This window comes from Taudactylus pleione, unplaced genomic scaffold (genome assembly GCF_031769625.1).
Source record: "Taudactylus pleione unplaced genomic scaffold, aTauple2 ptg001166l, whole genome shotgun sequence".
Lineage (NCBI taxonomy): Eukaryota > Metazoa > Chordata > Amphibia > Anura > Myobatrachidae > Taudactylus > Taudactylus pleione.
In genome coordinates, this window is record NW_028285567.1 from 142,227 (window position 1) to 158,453 (window position 16,227).

A 16,227-nucleotide genomic window follows, 5' to 3' on the forward strand; every position below is an offset into this window, starting at 1 on the left:
AATTCTTCCATGAGTCAATACACAGTGGGAAGGGATATTGGTTTTGTTATAGACCATAAGATCTAATCCAAATATAAGGAGACTTATTAATCCTCACCTGTTCTTGACAAGCCGTGGATTTGACGTACAGTTTGGTCCGATTGAGCAGAGGGCGAGGGGGGTGACCTTGCCTGTCTTGTTATGAACATGAAAGTCTAATGGGAAATCATGCAAAGTTATATGGATATTATTGGGCACAAGGCCCGACTGGTTAGGATGTTTGAACAGTAATAATATCATAAAAACACTTCTGTAGAATTTAACCAGCATTTGGGTGACCTGGGGCTCTAGGTAGGAGGCATGCTGAACCAGATACATATTTCTTACTATCGATAAGTAAAAATAATTCTATTTATGTAGAGCAGAGGTATTCAACATTACAGTTGCTGTTGAACTAGACATCCCAGCATGCCCTGGCAGTTTTTGTCATGTGGAGAAGGCTAGTGAGTGAGTGTCTCGACACAATGACTCAAATCATTTAGATGTTCGAATGATTCGAGTCAAAGTTTGGTGTGCCAAGACAGCAGCCTCTCTAGCCTCACGCAGCCGCTACCGCCGGAGCCCGGGATTTGCGCCCTGACTCGGCAGAGTCAATGCAGACGGATATCAGCACTGTCAGCGACTCACTCGGAGTCTGCGGAGCCCCTACTTGTTACTGCTCTGCATGATGCAAAAGAGCCACGTCCTGAGAAACTCCACTGAGCTGAGCCATGTGGCAATGAATCGCTTTGCCCATGACTGTTATCTTGCACTGTGACAGGGCATGTTGGGATGTGTAGTTCCACAGCAGCTGCAGGGCCGCATGTCGGAAACCCCTGATTTAGAGGGAGGATGTATTATGACACAATGGGTCAGAGAGCATTGCTCTGTGTTAAGACACTATATACGCTACATTCCTTGCAGTGCTGGATTAAACCCTGTGGAGGCCCCTAGGCAGTCAAATTCACTGGCCCCCCCTCGCAGATTATCTCCTAATATGTTTGTAACCATCAATGGAAACAATATAAGAAAGCTTAATTATAATTTTCTTTCAAGATCAAATCAATATTATTTTGATAATGATACAAGGGTCCCTAAAAGGTGCAGGGCCCATATACCGGTGCCTACTCGGCCTGTTTGGTAATCCAGCACTGATTTCTTGTACAATAAGGCTATTTTCTTAAAACCGCTTTAACACAGAATGACCCATTTAGAGTTTGAGAGTGTCCAGCTGGAAGGTGCAATCTTGCACCTTGCTATAGTAATGTTGCGCTGCAGTAGAGGAAGCAAATTAAATATGTCCAGACAGAATTCCAATTGGGAACATTGGCATGTCCCAGCTCAAATGGCAATGTAGAAATAAAGCTGACCAGTATTTGCAGGCAACATGCAAAAGCAGACAGTATTTTTCCTGCAAGTAAAACACCCTACAAAAGTTTCTGCATTGTTTTAATACCTCTACTGCAGAGGACCAGTGGGGGTTCGTCCTCCCGATATTGGCTAGACTGCAGAAGACTTTGAGGTGTTCAGAAGACGTAAAATATCACATTTCGTTTAGGTTCCCGTTCTTGAATTGTAAAAAAAAAAAAATTTGTTAGACCACATACAGCTTTGACTATATATATATATATATATATATATATATATATATATATAAATATATATATATATATATATAATATATATATATATAATATATATATATAATATATATATATATATATATATATAATATATATATATATATAATATATATATATATATATATAATAATATATATATATAATAATATATATATATATAATAATATATATATATATATATATAATAATATATTATAATATATATTTATATTTATTTATATTTATTTATTTATTTTTTCGCCATTTGGGTTACATTTTTTTAGATGCGTTAGGATTAGTAGAAAGATTAATGTATCGCATAAAAAAAATAATTGTTGGAATGTAACAAGCGCAAATGTGCAGAAATTACCTTAGTGCAAATGTGTGAAACCCTGAGCAACGAAGGGCTTAAAAAGTGGATAGATGAACCACAGACCCCCCCCTCCCGGATCTTTGCTAATATTTTGAAAAGACCAGTATATGCAGGAGGATTACCTAGCTTCTCACTTCTCGCAAATTGTTACTTCCTTCTCGCCTCCAGGATCCACCTGCTGGCTAGACCTAGAAGCTGCCTTTATTGCCCTTCCTGACCTCACTCCCAAATGGGGCTTACCACCTGCAAAATGCCCTATCACCTCCAAACTGCTTCCTACCCTCAAATTTAACATTTCTTTCTGGGATCGGCACTCACTTAAATTGAGCCTTACCTCTCCAATCTCCCCCTTGACTTCCATTTGGTTTAATCCCATGTCCCCTCCTGGGTCCTCCAACAAGAGAGCGTATTTGTGGTCTAAGGTAGGCCTCATATTCCCTATGGTTTTTACCAGACAGGGCAAATGGTTGTCCCTACAGGAATACCTGTCGCAAGTTCTAAGCTCTTTCAAATTTTTCTAAATCCGTAATTTCCTGTGATCCCTACCCCCTGCATCAGTACTTAGGGTCCTTACGCCGTTTGAATACTTCTGCAAATATCGCCCCCTAACTAAAGGCCTGATTTCCCAACTTTATTCTATTTTCCTTAATATAGCCCTCCTTTCCCGAGTCTTCATGAGGCTGAATGGGAAAAAGATCTTGGATCCCTTCCGAATATGGAGACATGGGAAGAAGTGAGACAGGGGATTGCTAAATGCTCAATCTCTACTAAAATTAATAAAACCTCATATAAAATTTTATTATCAATGGTACTATACCACCACTAGACTCCACAAAATGTTCCCCTCCTCGTCACCTGACTGTTGGAAGGGGCTGCAGCCATACTATCCCCTTCTGGGATTCGGTCCATGGTCTCTTGAACTCCCTTTTGGAATCCCCAGTAGCAAAGGACCCCTGGGTATTTTTGTTATGCTACTCACCCCCAGACCTTTTTACATTTTCAAAGAAACTACTTATACATATTCTGTCAGCGGCCAAATCCCTGGTAAGTCAACTGGAAACAAGAGCTGTAACTAGACTTTTTGGTGCCCTGTGCCAGAAAGAGCATTGGCACCCCCCTCATTTTTCAAAGGGACATAATGCACCCAAAAAAGGGGAATGTCCTCATGGGGAAGGGCCAGGGAAGAGGTAGGAGAGGCCAGGAGATGCTGGGGATGAAATAAGAGGAAGTTACAAGTGAGAATGATAATAAACAGAAATTTGACAGGCCCAAACAGCGGCCCCTGACCTGTGGTGCCCTGTGTGATGGCACCGACCGCACTACCCTAGCTACGGTCCTGCTGGAGACTATTCCTCCACCTTCTCTTTCTGCACTTAAACACCAGATTTGGCATGTGGCTGCTACGGAGGAGATAACTTATTATCTTCATGATGGGGCCATGTTTTTACTCAAGTGTGTGGTCCCTGTCTCTCTGCTGAATGTAGACCTCCATCTCTCACTACCCCTGAGCGCTGAACACTGGTGGAGACCCTTGGGTAGTTTAGGTGGTCTCTCTCATCTCAAACTACTCCCAATTTCTCTACAGATTGGTCTGTAATTTTTCATTTAATCTATCGCTGTGGTCATCCCTCCCTTCTTTTCCCCTCCCCCTTTCTCCCCCTGCGCTTATTCCCCTAATAATAGTCTGCGTTATGATTGTTGTTTCCCAAGTTTCTTTTTCCATTAATAATTTGGTCACCTATTTGTGCCCTCTGCTAATATTTACCTGTGTTATTTTTATTTTTCTGTTTCTATTTTGAGCTGGATCACGTTGTGATATTTCATATTTGCTATATTTGTTTTTCCGCTGTTTGTAACACAGCTTTAATGTTTATTTTTCTGGTTTATTGAATGACCACTTAAAATAAAGAATTATAAAAAAAAAATAAAGTAGATCAAGTGTGCACCACCTTAGAAATGTAGCTACCAATAAGGTTACATAAATCCATTTGGCTACCCTAGTTGTTGACTGGAATGCCCCCAACCCTTCCCCTCATGACATCTCTTCGTCAACTTAACAAGTCTGTGTGTACAATGTACACTTATAAAATTTTGTCACATTAATCATTAATAAATCTGTTAGCATTATTCTTTACTGAAACATTAATAATTAAATCTATGTACCAGAATTATTCATCACAGTTTTTGACATATTAATCATTATTAGATTTTGTGATGAGATAAAAAATAAGAGTTGTTTTGATTTGTTGCCTTTATATATTATGTATTTATTTTTTTTTGCATTGATGGTCTTTGTTTTTCTTATGCTTTAAAGAAAAAGTTGATTTTTACATTAATTGATCTATTAATCACTATTAAATCTTGTGATAAGGTTAAAAATAAAACAACAACACACAAACAAGTTGTTTTAATTTGTTGCTCCTTTGTGTGATAGATATACATATATATTGCATTGGTAGTCTTTGTTTTTATGAGTTTTTTTGTTTGTTTTTTAAAAGTTGATTTGCATCATTGTCTTCTTCTTTGGGGTCCATAAAGATCCCAAAGGCTCCATAGGGAGCCTGAAATTGATAATGTTGCTGAAGGACAGCAATCTGTAAAAATTGCTGGTGGGATGGGATAATTGGAATATGCAGATATGCATCCTGAATATCCAGGAAAACCATGTAATCTCCTGGCTCCATAGCCAAAATAATTGACCGGAGAGTTTCCATGCAGAATGTGGGAACATGGATAAACCTGTTGAGGGTTTTTAGATTCAGTATAGGGCGATATGTCCCATTCGGTTTTTGTATCAAAAATAGATTTGAGTAATAACCCCTTCCTTATCGGGACGCAGGGACTGGGACTATTACCCCTGCCTGTAGCGGGGAATGAATGGCTTCCTGAAGAGCTAAGGCCTTGTCCACATCTGTGGAGGCCTTGTGGAAAAAAAACTTCTGGTGGGGATGTCTCTTAAAAGTGAGGGCATACCCCTGAGAGACCACTTCTCAGACCCAGGTAGTTGTTTGATGCCAATAATCCGCAAACTGAAGAAGTCGGCCCCCCGCCCTGGGAACCCCCCAGGAGGAGGCCCGCTCCATCAGGCCGAGGGCTTGTTTTCCGGCTTAGAAACGGAACGTCTTGCCTGGCCAGACCTCTTAGTTTGTCGCTTTGACTTACGAAAACGAGTCGGCCTAGAGGAAGCCTGTCCTTTAACTCGTCCCTGAGGATGGAAGGACTGAAAAGAAACCTGCCTAGATTTACTATTCATATATGGCAGACCTGCTGACTTAGAAGCCAGCAGAGTAGTAAATATATTATCCAACTCTGCTCCAAAAAGAACCTTTCCATGGAAAGGTAAGACTTCCAGCGCTCTCTTTGATCCTGTATCAGCTTTTCAGGATCTTAACCAAAGCGCCCTGCGTGCCACTATGGACGCTGCTGATGCCCTAGAAGCTAAAATTCCAGCATCCACTGCAACTCCTCCCAGATAGGAAGCCGCTTCCCGTATGTGGGAGATATTCATCACTGTTCTCTGGTAGCATGTGGTAAAGAATTTTCCAGTGCCTCAATCCATTCTTCAACAGCTTTGGCTACCCAGGCTCCAGCTATAGCTGGACGAGTAACAGCTCCAGATGATGAGAATATTGCCTTAAGACATGCTTCAATCTTTTTATCTGTGGAATCCCCCAGAGAAGACGCTGATGGAATAAGCAATGTAGCATTTCTGATCACTTGTGTTACATGAGCATCCACAGTAGGCGGTAGATCCCACTTAGTACATAAAGAAAGTGGGAATGGATACAATGATTTGATTCTCTTATTTACATAAAATCATTTATCAGGGTTACCCCATGACTCCTCAATAAGCTCAGTGAGCTGTTCAGACACCGGAAACTCCGTTTTGACCACCTTCCGGTGGTGATTAAACATTGGAGCCTTCTTACTATGAGCTGGTTTCATCCTGAATATCTAGGACTGATTTAACCGCCCTCACCAAATAAGTAACATCCACAGTAGACGGATGATCCTCCTTCCCAGAAGTAGGTCCTGGAGAGGAATCCTGTATATCATCAGATTCCCCTGATGATGCGTCTGAAACCATATGTTGGGCAGACTGATATATAAAGACAATTTGCGTTTTGGCGCTTTTGTCACTACCGCATGTTATCAACATTGGAAGGTGCCATACTCTGACTAGAATGGTCATCCACATCCTTAATTGAGGAATGCATATGAGGTGTAAACATAGCATGTGTTCACCCCATCCAAGGAGGCATTGTCGGGGTAGCCAAACGATCCACAACTTGCATCATAACCTGGGACAAAGAGGCAACCCAAGATGGCTCTTGCCCAGTGACCGGAAAACCGGACTGGTGAGGTGGCTCTTTATAACAGACAACACACAAACCATGTCCTATAAGGACACGCAAGCCGTACATGATTTACATGAGACCAGCACATGTGGCTCCCCCTCCTGTTTCCCTTTATCTTTTGACATGTTCAAAGTAAAGGCAATAATTGCAAAGTTATGTGACAGCCTTCACAAAATCTCAATGAATGTGTAGTACTCAGAAAGAAATAATAGTGATAGTTATAATTGACAGATAAAAATAAAAGACAGTGTCAATCAGCAGCCAGCAAACAGTCACATACAATACATTTGTAATATAATTACAATTGGCTCTATATCACTACAGCAGCACAAAGGAGTGGTAGGACATAGAGCACCGTATACCTTAACCAAGGGAGAGGTATACAAGGCGACTGACACAGACCCTACTGAGACCAACAGCTACAAGACGCACTGAGTGTGGACCGTGAGCGTCTCATACTCGTGGAAGGTAGGCGGAGCAACGCAGATGCGCAAAACCCTTCGTATGGACTGCGTCTGGGTCGGAGCTGCGGAGGAACGCCTACCTCCTCTAAGTTGCATTAACCAGCCGGGTACGCTGGCCTCGTGGCAGCAGATATGTGTCAGCTGCCGATCCCCAGTGTCAGGCGATAAGGATCCGGCTGGTGTAGTGAGGACGCGGACAATCCCTGGTCCTGAAAACAGCGGCTTCTGATGCGTCTCTGACACCGGAAGCAAGGACTGCAGCGCGCACGATTCCTCGTAAACGAGGAATCTCCTTACCTGACATCTCCAAGCATCCGGCGGAGTCCAGGTCGCAGTATTGCTGCTAGCTAACCTCAGCCACAACCCGCCGAAATCACCAGCACAATTACTGATGTTGCGGCCCGGCGGAAACAGATGGAGCTGCAGTACGTGCGTCTTAGTGCAGACGCTTGGTACTGCCAACTCAACAAACTTAAAATAAAGTAAAACATAAAAATAAAAGCTTAGGACTGTCTGAACAGTCCCCTGTTACAAAAGTGCGACTGAATCTTGCCGCACCAAACGAAAACCTGAAGTCCTATGGCTAGGAGCGGGGTATATATGGAGGAGGACCCAGGGCATTCTGGGAGCCAAAGCTTTAACTGTTTGGTGCCTGGTCTTCCAACCGTAATATCCCCATGGTATCCCTGTGGATCCTATGGACTTTGAAGAAAAGGAGTTATCTAGGCAAGTCTACCATAACTCTATATTTTGAATGTATTCCTTGTATTTTGCCGCTTCTGTAGGCTCCCTGAGTCGGCATTGTTCTAGACATACCCGATTTGAATAGCGATTTTATAGTCACTGACTCATTGTTTCATCTTTCTTGAAGTATCAGAAGCGATGTGTTTTAAGAGAGAGACACTTTCCGTTACAGATCAGAGCAGTGGTGGTGAAGGATTTAAGCTTGTAATTCTTAGATACACTGTATTTTTAGATGTTGTACAATGACAGTATAACACATGGATAGATACATACATACATACGTCTCTTTGGGATATATAAACAGCACATACACTGGTAGGTAGAACCTCTGGTGGGAGGGTCAAGGGAACAGATCACCCTCCAGCCATCACCCTTTCCCTAGCTACTACTATATATATTAGTTGTTCCTACACCTACTTATACAGGGTTTCACTCGCTATTGGCCCCAAAGTTTTTCTTATAACTTTTAAAGTTATTGACTTTTCATAGGTGGGACTGCAGCGTTGTCCAATTTTGGACTACGCTGTGGACTAGGGTGATGAACAGCTGGCCTTCACTTTGCACATGTGTGAACAGCTGGCCTAGAGGTTAATGGCGAACACTTTCAACACTTGCTAGGACTACTCAAGGTATGTCTGTGTTACATTACATTAAATTACGCCAATTACTCTAGAAGTAATAAGAAAAACTTTGGGGCCAAAAGCTAGTGAAACGCCCTAAATTATACGCTCATTTGGGCTAGGCCTTCTCAACCTTTATGTCCATGTACAGCGCTACGTTATATTATATGTTGGCGCTTTCTAAATAAAGGAACGCAATATTCACAACAGTACAACTTTGACACAGAACCACTACTTGCTGTTGTTGTTTTTTACGTTTATTTTCATAGTGGGGAATGTATCACATCTTGGAGAAGTTGTCCATAGCAACCAATCGGCTTTGAACTGCCATTTTTCAGGCTGTGCTCGAAAAATGGCAGAAGCTGATTGGTTGTTTTATCTCCAAGATTTGAATAATCCCCCCTCCTCGCACCCCGCCATTAATGCTTCTGTTACCTTGCGGCTGACTAATTTGTAAGTACAGGTGTCAGCCTATCTTTTACTTTTGGTTTTATGCCCTCTAGTGGAGTGTATATAACATTACATTGAGGTTAATACATTCTATTTTGGGGAAAGAGGGATCACGGGCAGCCACCTGCGTCAATCCAACTTCCACTGTTGTTTCTTATGCCAGATATCAGTGGGTTTGAAATGACTGGTGGTGGGAGTGGACATATGAAGAGTCCTGTATACTATGGGTCTGATTCAGAGCCGGACGCTATTTGCGCTCGCTCGTTCAGAAAAAGGGGGTGCCTATTTAAATGAACTGTTCGCTCTTTTCGGTCTGTTCACGTCTCTATGTCTGAACGAGCGAACAAAACATGCTGTCGTAATTTTGTAAAAGACGCCCCCTGGCCGCTCGCATCGTACGTCATGTCCGCTATTTAATAGATTAATCGAGTACATCGAACAGCGTATGAACTGCTCGCTATTCTTGTGGTTGGTTTTTCCTACCGCAATCATGCGAGCAGTTCTGACTTTAAAAAAACCAAGTGACGTGGTCAATGAAGCGCCTGTATTAATTATGCACACCCATAAAACGCCCGTTTTGACCTTTAAGCACGCCTGCGTTCTGATTTCCACTCCCCATTTTCAAGCACCTTCCCCTGTTACCACCCACAAACGCCTCCTCCTGTCACTCAAAATAGCAGGCATTTGCTATTTAGCGAACAAACGATTTTCGGCCGCACTGACGAACGAGCGCCCGCTTACGAGCAGCTCTGAATGAGGGCCTATGTCTTCACCCAAAGAAGCTGCAGGCATTACTGCATGCACTCTGCTAGATCATCTATATTCTGTCTGTGGTTAGATACATTCTGTGGTCAGATACACGATCACTGCTCATGGGTCTTAAAATCCTTATCCTTCAATTATTTGTTACCTCATGTTTTTTTTTTTTTTTTAGGCAACCAGTCACGAAGAACACGTTCCGACATTACCGGGTGTTGGGGAAAGGTGGATTCGGCGAGGTGAGGCAATCTAGTGACCAGCTGCCAGTGCCTGTTACCCTGTGGCATCACAGTGCTTTCCTGACTCGCCCCTGTTATTTTGCTAGGTGTGCGCCTGCCAAGTACGAGCCACCGGGAAGATGTACGCCTGTAAAAAGCTGGAAAAGAAGAGGATAAAAAAGAGGAAAGGAGAATCTATGGCATTAAATGAAAAACAGATTTTAGAAAAAGTAAATAGCCGATTTGTAGTAAGTATCAGCCATTTTTTCTTGTGTGTTTTGTTAATCATTGAATTTGCTGCAACGGTCACACAGTCACCAGCCGGGGGCGCCAGAGTTCTATGGGCAAAGCTCCCCTCGCTGTACACATCAATGTTATTTTATTATGTGCATGTTTCTAACATTTGACACCGATTTCCAATAGAGCTGAAACTATTATTTGCTCTTATGTGACACCGATGGGAAGCAGTGTGGGATGGAGGCAAGTCAAATAGGGAGAAAGAGGGCAGGACCACAGGGGATGTTGCTGAATGATATCTCCCATCATGCTCAGCAGCTTAGTCCACATATTTGTAAGGGCCACTAAGAGAATGGTCAGGGCCCGGTACTTGGGGGTCATTGTGTGGGCGATGTGGTCCCCGTCGTGGGAGCTCTGTAGATGTTAAACAATTGGAGGGGGAGTGTGGCTGCGCTATGTTGGGGGGTCCCTAGTGATAGCTGCCCATTTGTCCAATCGTGCAGTTCGGGTGGCATGGAAATGAGCTTTATATTGCCAAACATAATCCGACCAAAGTCTTACAGGGTGTGACCTTTAATCTGCCCAGAAGGCGATATCTGTCAGTCTGTGTGTGTGTGGTCATCTGTTCATGGTCCTAATAGGTCCTCATGCCGTCCAGAAGTAATCCAGCCTCTTGGCCTGATCGCTGAACGGCCACAACTTGTTTAGTTTTTGCTACCTACGTATGTCCTCTTACTTGGCCAGTTTGATGCTAGCTTAACGTAGTGGAGATCTCCCAGAGTTACCCGTGTGTAGTAATCCACCCATGGGTAAGTCTACTGGGGAACACATCGACTAAAACCATTGACTAAGTTATTCTTGATCCTGCAGCAGCACCTATGGGGTTATTTCTACCCTGCCTCTCCCCCCTTTTGTTTTCTTACTGCATTTTAGGCTTTGTTAGTAAATACCACCACAAGCTATAAAGCTCATTATTTTATGCTGTAGACCAGGGGTGGGGAACCTTTTTTCTGCTGAGGGCCATTTTGATATATACAGTATTCACGGGCCAGGTGAATGGCCACGCCCCCTCCTTGTGACATCATACAGGGGTGGGGTCACAATTGCCGGTGACTACAGCAATGTCCGAAGCATCCTGAGGATGCTCCGGGAACTGTAAGGGCAGCGGTGTGACCGTCTGAAGCGTCCTAAGGACGCTCCAGGCGGCACTGCTGCATAGATTCTGGCTGCAGTGTGCCATTCTAGGCACCCTGCTAGCCAAATAAGACTAGCAGAAAAAGCTGCAAGGGCCAGACCAAATGATTCCGCGGGTCTTATATGGCCTCTGGGCCTGGGGTTCCCCATCCCTGCTGTAGACACTAGTGTGAATGACGGGACCATTTATGATCGCAGCTGCTTAATGCTGCTCTGACAGTAGTGGGCCGATGGAACACCTAACGCTTGCTCTCTTCTAGAAGTTATATAATATAGTTTATCGGTTGATTTTCCCAGTGGATGGCGAAAGGGTCAACAGATCGATAACGCTCTCTGTCCAGGAAGTGTAATGGGCTCCACATCTCTTTGCTTCCATACGTTCAACCTACCCCCATCAAAAAAAAAATTATCTAAACACTCATCCCCTGGACAAAGCCAGCAAACATTCCACGTCCCAGGAAACAATCAATAGTCTGAGTGCTACACTTTTGTCCAAACTAAGTTAAATATTGATCAAACTTCCTTTGGTTGTGATGAAATCCTATTTGAAAAAAATGCTGTCTTTGAATAATTGATGCTAATAGATAATGCTAGCCATTATGTTACTGTAATGTATATTTTTATTCACATTCCTGCATGTCACTGACTACTCATGGCAATAAGCTGGAAGACCATGACGTGGCAAATATACAGAACACTAAAAAGCGACTTAAAAAGTATAAGGTAGTAAAACCTTGTTAGTGCAATGCGGGATGCTGGAATACCGTAGTGTATGGCTACCGTACTCTAATGAACGAAATGTTGTGATGCAGCTGTTGGACTAGAAGTACCAGCATACTTTGCTAGCCACTGTCCCAGGGGAGACTTAATACTTATATAGGAAGTGGTATGACTGCGTCAGGGGTGATTGGTCAGTGTGGCGAGGGAGAGAGCATTCAGCCCACGTGGCTCCTAAACTATACTCCTCACCTACAGAGCTCTAACCCTATGCTATCCCACATACGTCTGCAACTTTACCTCTCTCCACACTACCTCCTGGCCTCTCCGCTGATCAGCCAGTGACCAAGTGACCACCGCCTCTCCTCTCCCGCTGTCCCCCGCTCTATCAGACTCTCTCTCCCCCCAATCTCCATTGCTTCAAACTCTTCTATGGAACTCGCTCTAGCCTACCTGCCAACTACCTGATCCCCTACCTACCCTCCTCACTTCCTTTCCAAGAGCAATTTATGGCCCTGCTGGGTTAGTCTCTGTCGTTTTGCATGTGCCGGCTTATTCAGAAAAAAATATAAAACTCATGTAAGCAGCATTCTATATAATATATCCTGTAGAACGTTTTTTCTTAAACGAGCAAACCTTTTAAAATAAATTCGATCAATTGTAACATGCTAATTAATTGCAAGATAATACTGTAAATTGTGCATAAAAATTCTTTATTCATAAATAGTGGCTGTGAAAAAAAAATAAAAAAATATATATTTATATATATATTATACATATATACAATATATATATATATATATGTATATATATATATATATATATATATATATATATATAATATTATACAGAAACAAGGGCGCCTCCTAGTGAAGAGGTGTATTAAATCCACCACAAGTGCAGAAAATCGGAGATAGTGGAAAGCTTATCTGAGATCATATCCCCACTTCATAGACCGCTTCCCTCTGTCAGTTCTTCTTTACCACTCAAAAATAAAACATAAACAAATAGCGTAATCCTATTACAACATATGCATATTGCCCAAAAATAGGAGGCACATGTACAATAGGTATAAAGGACCTGGTAGACCGGTGGCTGCTATGTTGATTTTTGCACAGTTGAGCGATGCTTTTTATACTGCGCGTGCGTCCGAGTCGCTTTGTGCGTGCATCGGGACTGGTTACCGGCAGTGGTCGTCGCAGTGGGAGTTTGGATGTAGAGTGAGTGATAGTCATTGTGGGTTTATGGGAGGTAACGGGAGAGTGTGGCTAGTGAAACGCGGGCGTTTAGTGAGCATTTAATGGTCTGTGTACGCTGTCGCACTGGCCCCTGGCGCTTAGTTCTGAAGGACATTTATGAGCACCCACAGGGTTGCTCAAAAGATTCATGGTGCGTCTTAGTATGCAAGCTGCGAATTAGAGACTCAGCCGGTGGGAGTCTCTGCACAAATGTAATCGGACGCTGCATTTGCATATGTTCGCAGTACCGCTGCGTACAAGGATGCAGTCACGAATGAAGTAGCGTCCACCTTTTGAATCGGGTCCAAATTATCAGAGCTTATCTCAGTATTGATTAGGAAGACGCCAGCCAGCAATGCTATATATACTATGAGCTGTCTATCACTATTCATACTAATAATAATAATAATTTGATTTATATAGCGCTTTTCTCCCATAGGACTCAAAGTTGCTTTACAGACACCAGAAAACATGGGGCCTGATTCAGACCCGCTCGCAAGCGCATATCACTCGCAAGCGGGTCGATGGTGGGGTACTGCTCCGGGACTCACTACAATAGGGGCGGATGTCGATGTCGATCGACAGCTCGCCCGGTTTTGTAGGCGGGGTGGGGGGGGTGGCTACACAAACGGAGGTGTTCCCGAAGGAACGCCTGCTGTGTGTGAGAGGCACCACTGACATCACCAGTGATGTCAGTGGAGAGGTTCCTGCTCTGTTAGAGCAGGAAGCTCTCTGGGGCTTACGACGGACGAGAACCCACCACAAGGGTCTCGTCGCAAGCCATCACCTGGCCGCCCGCAAAAGCTGTGGGTGGTAACCCACAGCTTAGCGAGCAGCCAGGAGGCCGCAAAAAAAAAACGCCCTGATTCAGAGCGAGCGCTCTTAAAGAGCGTCTGGCTCTGAATCAGGCCCATGGTACATTGTACAAGGATTTGGTGTTACAAAAAAAATAGAAAACCGCACCGAGATAATTAAAATCAACCAAAACCTAGAGAGCACAATAAGCATATTGCAGGGTTGGTGCAGACATTTTGGGAAATAACTTCCATGGGTTATATATTCCACCCACAAAGGTACCAAATGAGGCAGTCGTCTTGGGCGCACTACTGTACGTAGGATACCACATTTTATGTCCCTGTTACTACACAGTGTGAGGCACAGACAGTACTGATATTAGGCTGTGCTGAACCTGTCACTTCTGGATCCCAGTTCTCTGTCAGACTACACCTCAAACTATGTCCGAGACACATAAATTATGTGCAAGTCAGGTCCAATCACTTCAGAGATAAGTGTAACCATGAAATGCTGGTCATTATTGATTGTGCTTAAAGATTCATGAGAAATGCACCATTCTGCGGACACAGAAAACATTATCTTATACATTTTTAAACATACATTCATTTACCTTGCATACAAGAATAAAAAACTTGTACAACGTAGATTTGTATTTATTTTTTAAAATCCTGTATAATATGAAAGTATGGCGATGGTGACCTCTAGTGGTGAAAGAGTAGAAAGCATTGAAAACTGAGTTGAATATTGGAGTTTTATTACATAACCAACTCCTTTCTACTGGGACAACGGTCATATTCATAGTGGAATTTAGTTAACTGTTTTATAGTAATGTAATGATGGGTAGTATTTACTGAAACACAACTATGATACCATACTATATTAACAGGATCAATTATGTTTGTTTGTTTTTTTTCTTATAATAAAGTTATAGTAAAATTCTTAAGGTAAAGTAATAAAAGTTTTACTTCATTAATACTAATCATACATTTACTGATATTTGACAACTATGTTGTGGAGTCCTAAAATGCTTGTCCCTAAGCTTTTAATTGTGGTTGCTGTTCAAAATGAATGACCCCTTCAAACAATTCATTTTAATGCTGCTTGTTAATTCACTATAGACTAATATCACTGAAGCAGCTGACTGCAGTCTATCATTTTATGAGGCACTGATGACCTCACTGAGCCATGAAACACTTTGCACCTCACGCCTCACCTCAGAGACATCACTCTTTATGGTGAATTGGTTGGCTGCAGTCACCTGAATAATAGTTTAGCCCACAAAATGTCCGCCACCACGTTGTACAAGCACCATGTGCACTGTCATGTATATAATTGCTCAGCAGCTCTCAGGCTGGGGAAATAAATCCAGTCACAGGAGTTCGCCGCTGCATTTGTGAGCCCTCCTCAAGCGACTGGAACATGTCCGCTGTCTGTGAAGAATAAGCGTTGACTTTCTATATGTGACACTGCCCAATGGATACAACAGAAGCCTCTTTGTGCTCTGATCTCCTCTGGGTGACAGAATCCACAGAACCCCTGATTTTAAAATGACACTGCTGGAATTTTGCACACAAATATGTTGGCACGGTGAGGGTCCCTCAGCCGTTACTATACGTCCCCTGCCGGAACCAAACGAGGCAGTAAAGTCTGGGACTACAAGAATGGGGCTTTCAGAAAGAAAGTGGGAAAACAGACTGGAATGTTAATTCAATTTAGCTCATAATAGGCATCTTGTCATTCCTAATACAAAGTCTTTGTCTTGTTGCTTTGAAAGAGATGTGCTTTCAACACACTGTAATACCTGTGTTGTTCACCACACGGACATTTATACTGTATAAACTTCAGTATATAGTTACAGCCGCAGTTTTTATCTATTGCTTAAGTGGAAGTCTCAGCCATTCTCAGTTAACCGAGTAAATATTAGTAAAGTTAGGAAGTAGAGCCACTGATTTCTAGTGAATTAATGGGCAGTATACTCGTGACACATGGTTTAGCCCAGGAAAATGGCTGTCTCCACCATGCTTAACCATTTGGGGGGAAATGTATCAAACCATCGAGAGAGATAAAGTGGAGATGATGTTCCTAGCAACCAATTAGCTGCTAACAGCCATTTTATAGGCTGTGCTAGATGAATTATAGCTAGACGCTAATTGGTTTCTATGGGCCATTTATGCACTTTATCTTTCTTGACGGTTTCATACATCTCCTTTTTGGCATAGTTTAACTTTAATGTTCATGCTCCATTTTTGGAGTGAATATTTAATCCCGTTTCTCTTTCAAGACAAGAGGTGTAGTATTGCTAATGGTCAGGCTGTGCACGTCTTTGATATAACATTTAGACCGTAATCTAAGCACAGGATGTCCACTGTCGGCAGCGTTGAGTGGGGCCTATTTGCCGTCTGCAGGAAGATAGATGGACA

General features: G+C 42.7%; 1 protein-coding gene across 1 annotated transcript in view; it reads left to right on the top strand.

The window, feature by feature from the left end:
* GRK4 (G protein-coupled receptor kinase 4) overlaps window positions 1–16,227 on the top strand; it is a 109,163-nt gene that overhangs the window by 75,974 nt on the left and 16,962 nt on the right. Inside the window, exons 5-6 of the mRNA XM_088462242.1 lie at window positions 9,584–9,647; window positions 9,734–9,874. Coding sequence (XP_088318368.1) covers window positions 9,584–9,647; window positions 9,734–9,874 — 205 coding nt within the window. The remainder of the gene's footprint in view (window positions 1–9,583; window positions 9,648–9,733; window positions 9,875–16,227) is intronic.